The 16,023-nt window shown below is 37.3% G+C and overlaps 1 protein-coding gene across 1 annotated transcript in view; it reads right to left on the bottom strand.

Moving 5' to 3' along the window:
• Positions 1 to 16,023, bottom strand: part of LOC150110163 (muscle calcium channel subunit alpha-1-like) — a 1,246,847-nt gene that overhangs the window by 1,207,268 nt on the left and 23,556 nt on the right. The window contains exons 3-4 of the mRNA XM_090391329.1: positions 15,514 to 15,619; positions 3,081 to 3,220 (exon numbers count right to left, since the gene is read on the bottom strand). Coding sequence (XP_090247455.1) covers positions 3,081 to 3,220; positions 15,514 to 15,619 — 246 coding nt within the window. The remainder of the gene's footprint in view (positions 1 to 3,080; positions 3,221 to 15,513; positions 15,620 to 16,023) is intronic.

Below are 16,023 nucleotides of genomic sequence, written 5' to 3' on the forward strand. Positions count from 1 at the left end.
AAATGGGGGTATGAGTTCAATGTTGCAAAATGTAAGGTTTTAAAATTTGGAAAACAAAGATGGGATGCAGAATTTATGCTTGGTAAGAATATATTGTTGGAAGTAGAGGAAATAAGAGATCTGGGAGTGATAGTGGATAAAGATCTAAAATTTAGGGGTCACATCGCCAAAATTGTGAAGACAACACAAAGACTTCTGGGAATGATGAGGAGGACACTGACGTGTAGAAGTAGGGAGATTCTTGTTCCATTGTATAAGGCTTTGATTAGGCCACACATGGACTATTGTGCCCAGATTTGGTCACCTGGTTTTCAGAAGGATGAGGAGATGTTGGAAAGGGTCCAAAGGCGACTGACTAAGGTAGTTTCTGACCTCTGGAATGTCGAGTATGAGGAAAGATTGAAAAGATGTAATTTGCAGAGACTAGTGGAGAGAAGGAAGAGGGGAGATATGATAGAGACCTACAAGTTGGTAAGGGGTTGCTATAGGATCAATGGTGGAGAAGTTCTACAGCGAATAGTGGGAGATCAGGGGAGAACCAGAGGTCATCCCTGGAAACTGTATAAAGAGGGTGTGAGTAGGGGAGTGAGAGGCAGGTTTTTTTCGTGCAGAGTTGTGAATGATTGGAATGCCTTGCCTGAGAGTGTGGTGTCTGCAAGGAGTTTGAATGTGTTTAAGACCCGGTATGATGAGATGTGTGTGAGATAAAAGGACCTCCTAGATGAGTCTTTGACTCCATGAGGTCTTGTTTAATAATAATAATAATAATAATAAAATTTCAGCGGAGTGGGCAAATGGTAAAATCAGTCATTTTGGAGAATCTTGCAAACAACAGTTAATGTCATTAAGAAAAAAGATTTATGATCACAAGGAGAGTGTAGCGCACAAAGCATGCCAAAAAATAAAATCTGAAGCAAAAAACAAAACATTAGAGAAAATTTTCCTGAATACTTTGTCTCATAATAAAGACGTAACAGGAAAAGTGTTTCGAACCGCTTAAAAGTTGTGAGGAGAAATCAATCACTTAACAATTTTGAAGATGAAATAAATTTACAGGAACTCAATGGCCTAGACATGGGATATATTCTTCATTCTGCAAATGTTTGCATTAACATTGTGAGCCATATTGCAAATGAAATGAGAAAAACATTAAGAGCCAATACAGTGAACTCCAAGAACAAAATATCGTTACTTATTGATTGTTATTGTTCATGTAGTTCTTCCTGAACTTTCGGCTCCTGTGAGTTTTTTCCTAGATTTGATCGAATTATCAGATGTGACTGTTAGAGGAATTCTAAACTTTTTAATTGTCATCTTGAGTGTTCAAGATTATCTGAAGATCACTTAAAGGAGTATTTATTGTCTGTAACTTGTGATGGTGCAGCCATGTTGTTTGGTGTGCATAATGGTGTAAGGAGGCTAATGCAAGAGAAGTTTCCTAGTGTTATTTTCTAGCATTTGTGCTGGCCATCACCTTGAATTGTCTGTTCGTGACACAGTGAACAATATGGCAGGAGTGAATCGCTTTAAGAGTTTTGTGAACAAACTTTCTGTGACTTATCATGCTTCACCTAAGAATGCTAGGGAACTGCAGGAATGTGCAGCGACACTAGAACTTCAACTTCTTAAAATTAAGCACTCGCTGGGTTGCATCTAGCTTTCACACTGTTTCTGCAGTGTGGCAAGACTTTGAAGCCCTCGTCCATCACTTTCTGGAGGCAAAAGGAGACAGCAGAAGAAGCAAAACAGATCGCTTCCTTTATAAGGGCCTTTTAAGAAAAATAATGTCTTGCGAGTATATTCTTGATTTGGGCCTTATGTGTATGATGTCCAAGAACTTAGTGAACTAAGTCTAGATTTACAAGAGAGAAAAATCGACTTGTATAAAGCAGATGGGAAGATATAGAATACAGTTCAATCTTCTGAAGAAAGAATTGAAAATCCTGGTCCATACTACGGTATTTCTCTTCAAAGTCAGAAGAACGTGAAGTTCAAAAGAATTGAGCTCCACAAATATGAAAGACACAGTCCTGCAACTGCAATAAGTTCATCTGCTTTCTATAAAAGTCTGAAAGAAGCTGTTCGAATGCATCTGATTGAAGGAGATGATGCTGATTTGCCTGAATGTGCTAAGATTTTAGATTACAAGTATTGGCTGGAAAATCCTGGGAAGCATCTGACATTTGGTAAAGCTGAAATTAAAAAGTTAGCATGCAAATTTCACTTAAATGAAAGAAAAGCAGTTCGGTTTCCGTGAATATCTTCAAGAAAATAAAGTCCTGGACATACTACTTCCTCTAAAGCACACTTTTGGCACAATTGCAATATCTTCCAGTAAATGTGAAAGAGGTTTCTCTCAGATGAATCTTATAGTAACTTCGTCTAGGTCATCTCTGCTTGTACGGACAACTTCTGCACTGATGTTCATCAGGATAGTAGGATTTCCTCTCACTCAGTTCAACCTTAGCAAATATGTAGACTCACAGCTGCTCCGAGGTCGTTATTGTGCAGTTGATACCAAAATCAAGAAGCAATCTAGAGACGACAAATGCATAACAGAGGATATATTAAAAGTGTGGGAGTTGATGTAATAACATCTTCATGGTGAGTACCAGCACCTTTTTTTTCCAGAAAAAAAGCACTGCATATATGAATTTGGAAGACTAATGCTCCAGGCATTTGTTTACAAACATTAAGCTGTATTAGAGATGAAATGCACTTTTTTAAAGTCCTGTTATCATTCCCACCATGGTTTCAGAAGTCAGTGTTTATTTACATAAATGTTCATCATCTAAAACAATTTATATTATTTATTATCAAATTATTCAGATATTTACAGCTGTTCTCACTATGATATGATACACCATATGATACTCACTGGTAAACCAAAGTTTATCAAAATATAAATAAACATTTATATTTTTAGTATTATTTTTTATTTATGTTTAAATAAACATTTAAACATTAATCTAACTTGACTTATTTGAAACAAATTTTTCTTCTTTCTTATTTTAAGGTTTTTTCCTAATGGGTTATTTGTGTGTGTAATTTAGTTGAAAAAGCAAATATAAAGCACTTACCCAATTACTACAATTACAAAATCAAGCAAGTTCCATGTATTGCGTAAATATGCACCTGGATGAAGAACTAATCCATATGCAATTATCTTCATTACACATTCTGCAGTAAAGATCACTAAAAAAACATATTCTACTTTTTCCTGAAATAAAAATTCAAACTAAGTAATACATCTGTATGCAAAGTAAGTTCAAAAGTTAAAATTTCAGAAAAATAGTTCAAAATAGATTTAAACTTCCTGCACGAAACTTTTAATTTTTATTTTTTATTTTTTTTTTTTATGTGGTTTCCATTCACAAAAGGTTATTAGCAAACCTATAGTACATTTCTACCATGGATGGGCTGTTATGAAATATAACAAGGTTATTTATTATGAAAATTCTAGAGAAATTAACATTAGGTTAACTCTGAATTGGATATATTGAATTGAAAACAAACAACTGATTGAACAAAATAAGTGGAGGGTGAATAGCGACAGAAGGGAGAACAAGTTCATCACACTGGAAGCTGTACAAAAGCACAGTGAACAATGGAGCAAGGAGATCTTTTTTTTTTTTTAGAAGGAGAGTAAGAAAGTTATGGAGGAATGAATGCATTGCCAGAATGTGAGGAGCATGAATGCATAAAGTACACAATATGACAGATACTCATTACATCTTTCCAACAGTATAAACTCCATAATCACATAAGAACAAAATAAATTATGTAATCTATAGTTTAAGTATGCCAGTATACATAGTAGCCAATGTATGTTTATTGTTTAACTTAAAACATTAAATATTTCATAACAAATCATTCATTCTGTCCTCAGTGATACAAAAACGAAAGCTAATTTGAAAAATCTAGTTGAGAATCTGTGACAAGTGTTCCAAAAGTAATGAATATATTTATTAAATATTTATATACAAAATATATTATTATTATTATTCAGGCCTCCATGGAGTCAAAAGACATCGCGGGAGGTCCTTTCTAGGAAACACAAAGTCTATCATACCACCCCTTAAACTCATTGACTGTTCTCCTTCTCACCACTCTATCAGGCAATGCATTTCATGGTTCAACCACCCTCCATGCAAAGAAACCACTCCTCACCTTCTTGCTCACAGTTTCCTTTCGAACCTTCCAGGGATGGTTCCTTGTCATCACTCCTTTCCACTGTTCAACTAAGCGAAAGAACTCCCCAGTGTCAACCCTGTAACCACCTCCCAATAATTTAAAAGTCTCAACCATATCACCTTTCCTTCTTCTATCAACCAGACTTTGCAGTCCACATTCCCTCAGCCGATCCTCATAACTAACATTGTACAGTCCTGAAACTGTCTTTGTTATCCGCCTTTGTACCCATTTCACAGTTAATTTATCCCCTTCAAATCCTGGAGACCAAATCCAAGAACAATAGTCGAAGTATGGTCTGATCAGGGGGTCTTGAATGATACAATGGAATGATAACTATTTTATCTCTGCAGGTCAACGTCCTTCTGATTATTACAGCAATCCTCTGTGTTACCTTCACCACCTTTGCCATATGTCCCCAAAATTTCAGGTTTCTATAAATCATCAACCCCAGATCTCTTGTCTCTCCTACTTCCTCCAGTATAGATCCTCCAATAGAGTATGCAGTATCCCAAACCCCAAGACCTTACATTTTGCTGCATCAAACCGATACCTCCATTCACCTGCCCATATGTCCAGCCCACTCAATATTATTAATATGATTATATATTAACAAGCCAAAAAGCTTATTAGAACACTGTACATATGATTAATATAACACTGCTATCTAGTACTTTATAGCAGGAGCTGGACAACTGCTTGGGGACGTTTTCTATTGCCAAATTCAAAGGTTCGGATTTTATACCCAGAGTATACATGACCCATGATCTCAGCCTTTTTTCTTTTTTTAATAACTTCACTGCTTGGAAAGAAGTCAATGGACACCTCATGGGTAAGGTACATCATGCCAATGAGTCACATGTTTCTAGGCAGCATAAATTGGAGGAATGTGTCTGAGTGAAAAGACTGCAACAAGGGAACTGATAAAGTTTGAAAGAGGCATTGTAATATGATGGCACGCTGCAGGCCTATCTGTTTGGCAAATTGTTGACAAATTGGGTCATAACAAATCAACAATCAGTGATACCATAACGAGATAGAAGTGCAGGGAGTCAACTGAAAGTGCTACCCACAGTGGATGACTAGCCACTCTCACCAAACATGACCATAGAGTACTACAAAGGATAATATATAAACACTGCCATTGGTCAGCCAACACATTGAATATGGAGTTCTGGGCACACCTGGAACACGAATTTGCACAAGAACATTCAGAACAACCTAGGATTGCAACATGGGTTTCCATGGTAACTGCAATATGCAAGCCCCACATTACCAACCAACATTCAGCATAGTCTTCAGTGGTGTAAAGAGCATGTGCAATGGGCTGTGAAATCTTGGAAAGATATGCTGTGAAGCAACGAATCACACTACACACCTTCTACCAAGCATATAGATGGGTGTAGGTGTGGCAGATTCCTGGTGAACTTCTCTCACTAGAATGAGTAAGTCCAAATATGAAATTGAGCGGTACCGTTTTGGTAGTATGGTCATGTTTTTTCTGGTTTGGCCTCAGACCTCCGTTGGTGATGCCATGAGTATTAAACTTCAAGAAGTATCTGAACATTCTGGACAATACAATGTTTCCTGCTTTGTGACATTTCTAAAGAATTGACCATTGTCCCTTTCAGCAAGACAATGCACCATGTAATTTAATTTATATATTAATTATTTAAATGAAGGGGATATTAAATCCCACATAACTTCCAGGGATGGCAGTATCCCCTTCATTTAAATAATGTTACATCGCTGAAGTGAAGCCTACTGGCTCTTTATTTTAAGTAATTATATATTAATGATATTGGTGAAGATTTGGATGGAGATATTCAGTTGTTTGCAAATGACGCAAAGTTGGGACGAACCATGAAGAGTAGAGAAGATGTTTTGGCCTTACAAGAAGCCTTGAATAAATTGAGTGATTGGGCACGGAAATGGAGATGTGAGTTCAATGTTTCAAAATGTAAGGGGGTTTTAAAATTTGGAAAACAAAGATGGGATGCAGAATTTATGCTTGATGAGGATATATTGTTGGAGGTGGAGGGAATAAACGATCTTGGGGTGATAGTGGATAAGGATCTGAAATTTAGGGGACACATAGCCAAAATTGTGAAGACAACACAAAGGCTTCTGAGAATGATGTGGAGGACACTGACTTATAGAAGTAGGGAGATTGTTTTTCCGTTGTACAAGGATTTGATCTGGCCACATATGGACTATTGTGCCCAGATTTGGTCACCGGGTTTTCAGAAGGATGAAGAGATGTTGGAAAGGGTCCAAAGGCGACTGACTAAGATAGTTTCTGACCTCTGGAATGTCGAGTATAAGGAAAAATTGAGAAGATGTAATTTGCAGAGTCTGGTGGACAGGAGGAGGAGGAGGAGGGGAGATATGATAGAGACCTACAAGTTGGTAAGGGGTTGTTATAGGATCAATGGTGGAGAAGTTCTACAGAAAATAGTGGGAGATCGGGGTAGAACCAGAGGTCATCCGTGGAAACTGTATAAAGAGGGTGTGAGTAGGGGAGTGAGAGGCAGGTTTTTTCATGCAGAGTTATAAATAATTGGAATGCCTTGCCTGAGAGTGTGGTGTCTGCAAGGAGTTTGAGTGTGTTTAAGACACGGTATGATGAGGTGTGTGATAAAAGGACCTCCCAGATGAGTCTTTGACTCCATGAGGTCTTGGGTAATAATAATAATAATGTCATGAGGCTGCTGCTGTAACTGCATGATTTGTGGACATGAACATCACCATACTTGAATAGCCTCCACAGAGCCTTGATGAACTAAAGTGTAGGGTAAGGTCAAGGGATGTCCAGCCCAGAACAGTCCAGGATCTCATTACATGCCTACAGGTAGAATGGTCGAAAATTCCCATTGATCACTATAGTATGCTTCTGGAAACTATGCCCTATAGGATTACTGAAGTCATCGCAATGAAAGGAGGTCCTACATATTATTAAAGTGGGTGCTATGGCTGTTTGTTGCTCACACTATGGTGTCCATTGACTTCTTGCTTGATCACTGAAGCTATCCAAGTATTATGTTCCAGAATATTGACGCTCTAGTTCATCACTGCATTTAAACTTGAAATAAACTTTTCAGTATTTTTGCTAACCAATAGGGAAAATCTTCTTTGTTTACACAGTGTTGGTATTAGACGCATGCAGTCTAACCTCTGTTTTTTCTGCCTACTTCAGAAAAGAGAACTAGTGAACCCAAACGTCTATAACAGTGAATCACAACAGTCCAGTCTGATTTAACATAGTGTTAATACTGAACATAGAATCCTTTAGAAGCACTAAAAATTCATCCATGTAAACAGTCAGTTTTAGACATAAATGTCTGTTTAAGGAGAGTTCTGAAGCTATGTTTCTTACCCCTATCTTGAATTGGAATGATGGTTTATTATTATTATCATGTGACACCTCCAGGGAGGGCTCCTGCTCTACAACTTAATCTCCACAACTCAATCCACCAACTGTACAACGAACCACAACTACCATCACGATCTACATCGTTGCTATCTACCACCACCATCACCACTAGTATTTTCACAGACAATCACAAACACCATGTCCGTGGCAGGATTCGAACCCACAGCCTTTTGGCTGGAGAGCAGATTATGCTAACCACTCGGCCAACCAGGCTGGCATATCATATTTATCATACTGAAGTTGTGGAAAATTTTGATTTCAAGCAGCATTTTTATATCCATATATGCCAGCATACACTGCTTGGAAAGAAGTCACAAACCATAGTGTGTTAGGAACAAACAGCCATGTTGCCTACCTTAATGTTGCAAGTTTATTTTTCACTTGGTTAGAGTATAATAAATTTAGTTTAATCCTTTATCCAAGTGTGGGCAAACAAAGTTTGTGCCTGAAAGTATCTTCAGGACTGGGGTAAGGTGGTACAACACCAGGACACTCCTTGCAAAGGTGGAGCAAGCTACCAACACTCCTATCTCAGTATCTCCCATGATGCAAAACACATCTCCTTGCAGATATGTCTAATGTTATGCATTAAGGGAAGGGCCACAACCCAGACTAGTTTCGACCTTTATTGAGGTCTCTTCAGTGGGAGCCAGGCCCAAGTGGAGATACCAGGCAGAAGTATTAGCAGGTCATCTCTACCTATAGGAGTTGCCAAATGGTGTGCCACCCCTTTTTCTTTTAATAAATTACTCTGGATTTTATAGTTTGCGCACACTTTATCCAAGTGTGCGCAAACTTTGTTTGCCCACACTTGGATAAAGGATTAAACTAAATTTATTATACTCTAACCAAGTGAAAAATAAACTTTCAACATCTTTCTCTAAATCCAGAGTAATTTATTAAAAAAAGGGTGGCACACCATTTGGCAACTCCTACAGAAATGGGGATATGAGTTCAATGTTGCAAAATGTAAAGTTTTAAAATTTGGAAAACAAAGATGGGATGCAGAATTTACGTTTGGTGAGGATATATTGTTGGAGGTAGAGGAAATAAGAGATCTGGGAGTGATAGTGGATAAGGATCTAAAATTTAGGGGACACATTGCCAAAACTGTGAAGACAACACAAAGGCTTCTGGGAATGATGCGGAGGACACTGACGTGTAGAAGTAGGGAGATTCTTGTTCCGTTGTATAAGGCTTTGATTAGGCCACACATGGACTATTGTGCCCAGATTTGGTCACCGGGTTTTCAGAAGGATGAAGAGATGTTGGAATGGGTCCAAAGGCGACTGACTAAGGTAGTTTCTGACCTCTGGAATGTTGAGTATGAGGAAAGATTGAGAATATGTAATTTGCAGAGTCTGGTGGAGAGGAGGAAGAGGGGAGATATGATAGAGACCTACAATTTGGTAAGGGGTTGTTATAAGATCAATGGTGGAGAAGTTCTACAGAGAATAGTGGGAGATCAGAGGAGAACCAGAGGTCATCTCTGGAAACTGTATAAACAGGGTGTGAGTAGGGTAGTGAGAGGCAGGTTTTTATCGTGCAGAGTTGTGAATGATTGGAATGCCTTGCCTGAGAGTGTGGTGTCTGCAAGGAGTTTGAGTGTGTTTAAGACACGGTATGATGAGGTGTGTGATAAAAGGACCTCCCAGATGAGTCTTTGACTCCATTAGGTCTTGGCGTAATAATAATAACTACAGCAATCCTACTGAGCATACTTTCCACAAGCATACAATAGTAGTCAGCGGGAATTTTGGAAAATTCTACCTGTGGGCACATATTGAGATCCCAATATTCAGCTTAGTCTGGCCACTGGTTAATAATTAATTTTAAACTACTGGCATGCCAACATTATTATATTCCTGACCTCTAAGAGGGCCACAAGATTCGTTGTGGGAGGTCAACCCCAGACAACACAAAGTCTATCACACCTCCTGAATCTCGTTTACTGTTTTGTCCTTTCACCAAAGGCAATGCATTCCATGGTCCTGCACTCTCCATGCAAAACACTTACTTCTTACTGCTTGGCACCCACAAATTCCTTCTGCAACTCAGATGATCACCCTTCATCCTAGTTCTTTTCCCTTATACAAAAAATCTCCCAAGTGTCAATTCAATAATCCTTTGGCAACTTGCATGTCTCAATCAAATCCTCCCATCTACTGTGTTCTATCTATCAAACACATGCATTCAGTCTATCATCATAGTGAGCACTGTCCTGATATCATTTTCATTATTCACCACTGCAAATCCCAACAACCAAATTTGATCACAGAAATCCATTATGGTCTGATCAAAGCTTTATACTATAGGACTAACCACCACCACCACCTCTTTATCTGTCATGATGTTCTCATGCAAAGGTTGTGAATACATACCAGCAGTTCTCTGATATTATTATTTTATTATTATTATTATTATTCAGGCCTCCATGGAGTCAAAAGACTCATCGTGGGAGGTCCTTCCTAAGAACATAAAGTCTGTCAAGATTCATCGAGGAGAGGTCCCCCTTAAGAAACACAGTCTATCATACCACTCCTTAAACTCATTGACCGTTCTCGCTCTCACATATGTCTTCACAACCTTTGCAATATGTCCTCTGAACTTCAAAATGTTTTATCTACAATTACCCCCCAAAATCCCTTGCTTCCTCCACTTCTTTCCAGTATAACTTCACTAAGTGCCTATGAGGCATTCCATCTGTGGATCCCAAATTTCAAAACCTTGCATTTAGTTGTATTAAACTCAAGTCCTCATTCATTTGCCAAGCTTTCCAACTTATTTGAATCTTCTTGAAGAGCCAAAACATAAGCACTATTATTAATAACCCTCCCAAGCTTTACATCCTCTGCAAGCAACTGAATATCTCCCTGTAGTCCACTGACAATATCATTAATATAAAGACTGAAAAATAATGGACACAGTTCTGAACCAAGTGGAATCCCTTAACCTTCGCTTCCCACTTCTTGATACTGCTCATCCATATACAATTCTGATATCGATTAGAAAGCCAGTTACCAATCATTGATATCCCCCATATATAAATGATGCAACTCAAAAACCAACTTGTCATTTGGCCCTCTTAGAAGCCCCTGCAAAATCCCCCCCCCCCCCCAAATGACATGTACCTTACCCTCATCCAATGCTCTTGTTTCTCTATTGTAAAAAGTAATCAAATTACTAAAACAAATCCATGCCGGCCTGCATAAATAACATTGCCTGCATCTTTCTACAAGTTCTTAACAAGTCTGCAAAATCTTAACTACAGAATAAATACAAACTAACTATAGTTTAATACTGAGACCTCAATAAAGGTCGAAACCGGTCTGGGTAGCGGCCCTTTCCTTAATGCATAGCATTATACATGTCCGCAAGGAGATATGCTTTGCATTATGGGAGATACTAAGACAAGTGATGAGAGCTTGGTTCACCTTTACCACAAGTTGCCTCAGTCCTGAAGATACTTCAGGTGCAAACTTTGTTTGCTTACACTTGGATAAAGGATTAAACTAAATTTATTATAGTCTAACCAAGTGGGAAAAAAAACTTCGAACATCTTTCTCTAAATCCAGAGTAATTTAATAATAAGGTGAGACACCTTTTGGAAACTCATATGGGTAAATATGACTTCTCCATTACTTCCACCTTAGTATCACCACCTCTGGGTCTGGTTCCCACTGATGAGACCTCAATAAAGGTCGAAACCGGTCTGGGTAGTGGCCTTTCCCTTGATGCATAGCATTATACATGTCCACAAGGAGATGTGCTTTGCATTATGAGTAGGCTGACCATATTTCTTTGAGACAAATGGCACATTGAGATGACAAAAACAGGACAGGGTTTATGGAATATTCTGTATTCATGAAAAAGTAAGACAATAAAAAAAGTTTTATTACATAAACAAATTGAGCTTACCATTATTCTTCAGTGACAGAACTCACGCAAAAATGTAGGTACTGTATGTCACAGAGGACTGTATTTCACCATGATCGTACCATAATTATTTCTCCGATGAAGTGATCTTACACAGCAAATTTCGACCTTTCAACACCTATCATAAAACTTCTCGCACTCCATGACACAATTTTGTCTTACAACTAACATAGCCCTCATTGTCTCAACACTTAATCTAGATTTCGTGATTCTCCTTTGATCACATATTGTTCATAACAGAAAATATTCTCTTAACAGTATAGATTTTATGAGGTGGTCTACTGATCGAATACACGAGTTTTTTCTGTTACTGTATGAGTGATGAGTTCCTCGTTCAGGCCATCCTGTATTTCTTTCCATTCAGCTTGTGCAGTTTAATAAATTTGAATTATTTCTTTAAAACTGCAGTTTTGCCTCTTTGACATTGCAAGGATAGACTTAAAGCTTTAAAAAATAAGACTTAAAACTTTAAAAAATATGAAATTTGAACCATCGGCATTGAATAACAAAGCCACCGGTTAGCATACAGGCAAAACAAAAACTAATGCTACAGCAGAACAGACACCGCATCTGAGATGCACAAGTGTTGTCAACATGTGGTATTTTCTCTGAATAAATCACTGCAGATATTGATATTTAGTATCGAATAATGTAACTCCATGGTTATACAAATTACTGGTATCTATGATATTGATATATGATTATAGGAAATATGAAAAAAAAAAAACGGTACTGTCCCGTTCAAGATGGTACGTATGGTCAGCCTAATTATGGGAGATATAAGACAAGTGATGAGAGCTTAGTCCACCTTTACCATGAGTTGCCTCAGTCCTGAAGATACTTGTTTTGCTTACACTTGGATAAAGGATTAAACTAAATTCATTATAGTTTAATACCTCCATCGCAACCCTTTATGCAATGGAACACTTGTCCCGTTGCAAGACTTTAATTAAACAACCAGGTTAATAACAGTCAGTTCCACAGCACATTCCTTAAAACACACGGAAAATTCAATCCAGTCCCATGCCTTACTAACATCTAGTGCACAGTATTCAGAATACATCCTCTTCATTCCCTTCTAACACTTCACCACTCCTTATCCCCCTAAGAAATAAAGCCTGCTTGACCAGGATGGAACACTAATGAAATTATCATTAAACAGCTGAACTGTCATCTGTATTGTCACCTTAGTCCAATCTCCATCAAGCAAGGTAATCTGTCCAAAATCATTTAGCACTACTGGCTGCATAGCAAAAACCTCCGTTGGAATTTTCTTCTGATTGCACTGCTAGTCTCTTCTCATATTCTAATTTTTCTCTACTTACTAATCACCTTCCCAGCCTGAGCCTTATATTCCTTGTGCAATTGCTCTCCACTTCTGTTTATATGCCTTCCATAAACTCTTTTTCATTTGCAATTCCTGTTTAATTTCTCTAGTCATCCATTGGACTCCAAATAGCTCTACTTTTTCAATCAAGGGTATACAATCGGCCACTGTTGTCAACAATTCCTTGAGTATCTCCCATGCACTACTGACTTCTCCATCTTCAAATTATTTTATCATAGAATGGTTTCCAGATTAGGCCTTAATTATTCATCATCATCATCATCAAATTCCTGCCATGTACCCTCAAGGGGGTGTACAGGATATGATAGTACTACATGAAAAAAATTACATCATTATTAATTTCCTATCTACAATTTTCCTCCAAATCAGTCTGTTACTTGTCAAGACTCCAACATTACCAGATCTTATATTTCTATCATCTAAAGCACTTTGTACTGTATCAATCCACCTATATCTTAGTCTTCCTCTGGGTTGTTTTGCTGCCAACCAGGCAGAGAACACTTGTTTTGCTAATCTTTCCTCGCCTATTCTGTTTAAGTGACCACTGAGATTAGCTCTGGTAATGCATTCCTGGATGCTGACAATGTCAAGTTCTTTCCTAATATCCTCGTTTTTAATATGATATTGAAATTGATGCCATCTGTTCACGCCTATAATCTTTCTCAGGACTCTCATATCTGTGGTCTCTAGTCTTTGGTCAAGTGTTTTACCTCTGACCCAGCTCTCAGATCCATAAGTTAAAACTAGTTTGAACACTGTCTTGTATACAGCTAATTTAGTGTTCCAACTAATTTCTCTCTTATTCCGTATGAATTGATTCAATTGACTTCCCACCATACCAGCTTTGCTGATTCTCTTGTCTATTTCTATATTTAATTTACCATCTTCAGTAAAAATCGTGCCTAAATAGCTGAAATGTTTTACTTGTTCCACAGGTTCTCCATTCACAACACAGTTGACATTTTCAATGATTCTGCCTATTTTCATTGTCTTTGTCTTTTTATTGCTGACCTTCATACCATATCTATTACAACAGCTATTCAATTTAGTCAGAGAATCTTGCAAACTTGTAGCAGATTTATTTAGAAGTATAACATCATCCGCATAAAGCAAAGAGCTGACATTAACATCTCCAATTTTGATATCATGTTTAATACCACTTTCCTTCATAATGTGATCCATATAGATAATGAATAACAGAGGGGATAATGTACATCCTTGTCTCACACCAGATTTAACATTAAACCATCTTCCTGTACTTCCTTCAATTCTAACTGCTGACTTACAACTCAAATAAAGACTAAGTATTGCTTGATATAATGCCCCATTGACACTATTCGTATTGAATAGCTTCTGTCTTGGCACCTTGTCATATGCCTTTTCCAGATCAACAAAACTTAAATACAGATCTTTGTTATATTCCCATGCTTTCTCGACTATTTGTCGTAAAGTGATGATCTGATCCTGACAGCCTCTATTTGGCCTGAATCCAGCTTGTTCTTCACCAAGCTTTTCTTCCACAATTCTTCTCAACTGTTTCTCAAGTATACTTGCATAGATCTTGCCAGGAACACTCAGTAGGGAAATACCTCTGTAATTCTCACATGTAGTTTTATTTCCCTTTTTATATATATGGGTACTATGAGAGCTCTACTCCAATCATCGGGAATTCGTCCCTCTGTCCAGGCTTTCTGAACTATGCAGTGCAGCCACTGTAAGACTTTTATACCACCATACTTCAGCATTTCTGTTCGAATATCATCTACTCCTGCTGCCTTTCCACATTTCAAGCCTTTGATGGCTTTTTCTACTTCAAGTATGGATATGTATTCCTGACTGCATGCCTGGTCAGTGTTTTTTACCACTGTGCTGTCATCACTGCTTGTTTCATTAGCAGTTTTTTAAGTAATTACTCCATACTTCAAGGATATCTTTTTCTCCCGTTTTCATGTCACCTTTATCATCTCTAATTCCTTTACAGCACTCTTTCCTCCATTCTTAAGCTTCTTCAACAACCTCCAGAATATTTTGCCACCTTCTTGATATTTATTTTCTATATTCTTGCCAAAGTCCTCCCATGACTTTGTTTAGCTAGTTTTACACAGTGTTTAGCATTCTTGCATTTGTTTCTATATTCTCTAAGAGCACAAGCTGACTTATTTGACAGGAACTTTTGGTATGCTTTCTTCTTTTCCTTCACTGCCTCTTTAACTTCCTGTGTCCACCAGGGAGTTCTGATTTTTTTTATCCTTGCAGACAACTTCACCACATGCCTCTCTGGCAGAATCAATCAATGTTTTCTTCAGAGTTTGCCACTGAATCTCCAAGGTTTGATTCCTGTTCTCAAATTCTTTCATTTTCTTTTCAATAATCTTTCTGTATTTTAGTCTACAGTTCACATCTGAGAGCTGCTCAACTTTTATTCGCTTTAAAACTTTCTTACATGTTATTCTTTTCAATATGAAATTCAATTTTATCCTGCTGAAGACTAAATAGTGATCACTTCCATAATTATTATTCAAATTGTATATTTTTCAAATTATTAACAAATTCTGTTATTCAGTAGAATAACCAAGGTATTAAAAAAATTATGAAATATACCTACCAAATATGCATTGGTTTGATTGGAATCACTGAAAGGAAATGGAGAATACACTGCCAGAGCAACACAATTAGCAAAAATAGTCAACAAAATGAGGTATTCAAATGGCTTGAGCATCAGTTAAGATCAATAAAATGATTTATTTAGCTTGAATGAACAAACAATTAATAGTATACCAGTACATTGTGTGCTATGATCATTGTTGTCTATAAGAAGTCAACATTCATCATAATACACAACTTCTCAAAATGTTTCAAATTAACTGAGACTGAATGATTAACCTGAACAGACATTAACAATAAAATAATTGAATCAATTCAAATATTCACTTGAAACATTTTCTTAAATTTAATAACAGCACTAATAAAACCCGTCATGAATATAAAAATTTGAAGACCCATGAATTTATAAAATTCATCTATCTTCACATTTCACAAGATATGCAAATTGTTTTACAAAAATGACATATTTAGGATGGTGAAGAATTAATTTTCTCTTTTGGCAAAAAAAAAA

This window comes from Typopeltis vanoorti, chromosome 1 (genome assembly GCF_054136105.1).
Source record: "Typopeltis vanoorti isolate ZY-2024b chromosome 1, IOZ_Tvanoo_1.0, whole genome shotgun sequence".
In the NCBI taxonomy this organism is placed as follows: domain Eukaryota; kingdom Metazoa; phylum Arthropoda; class Arachnida; order Uropygi; family Thelyphonidae; genus Typopeltis; species Typopeltis vanoorti.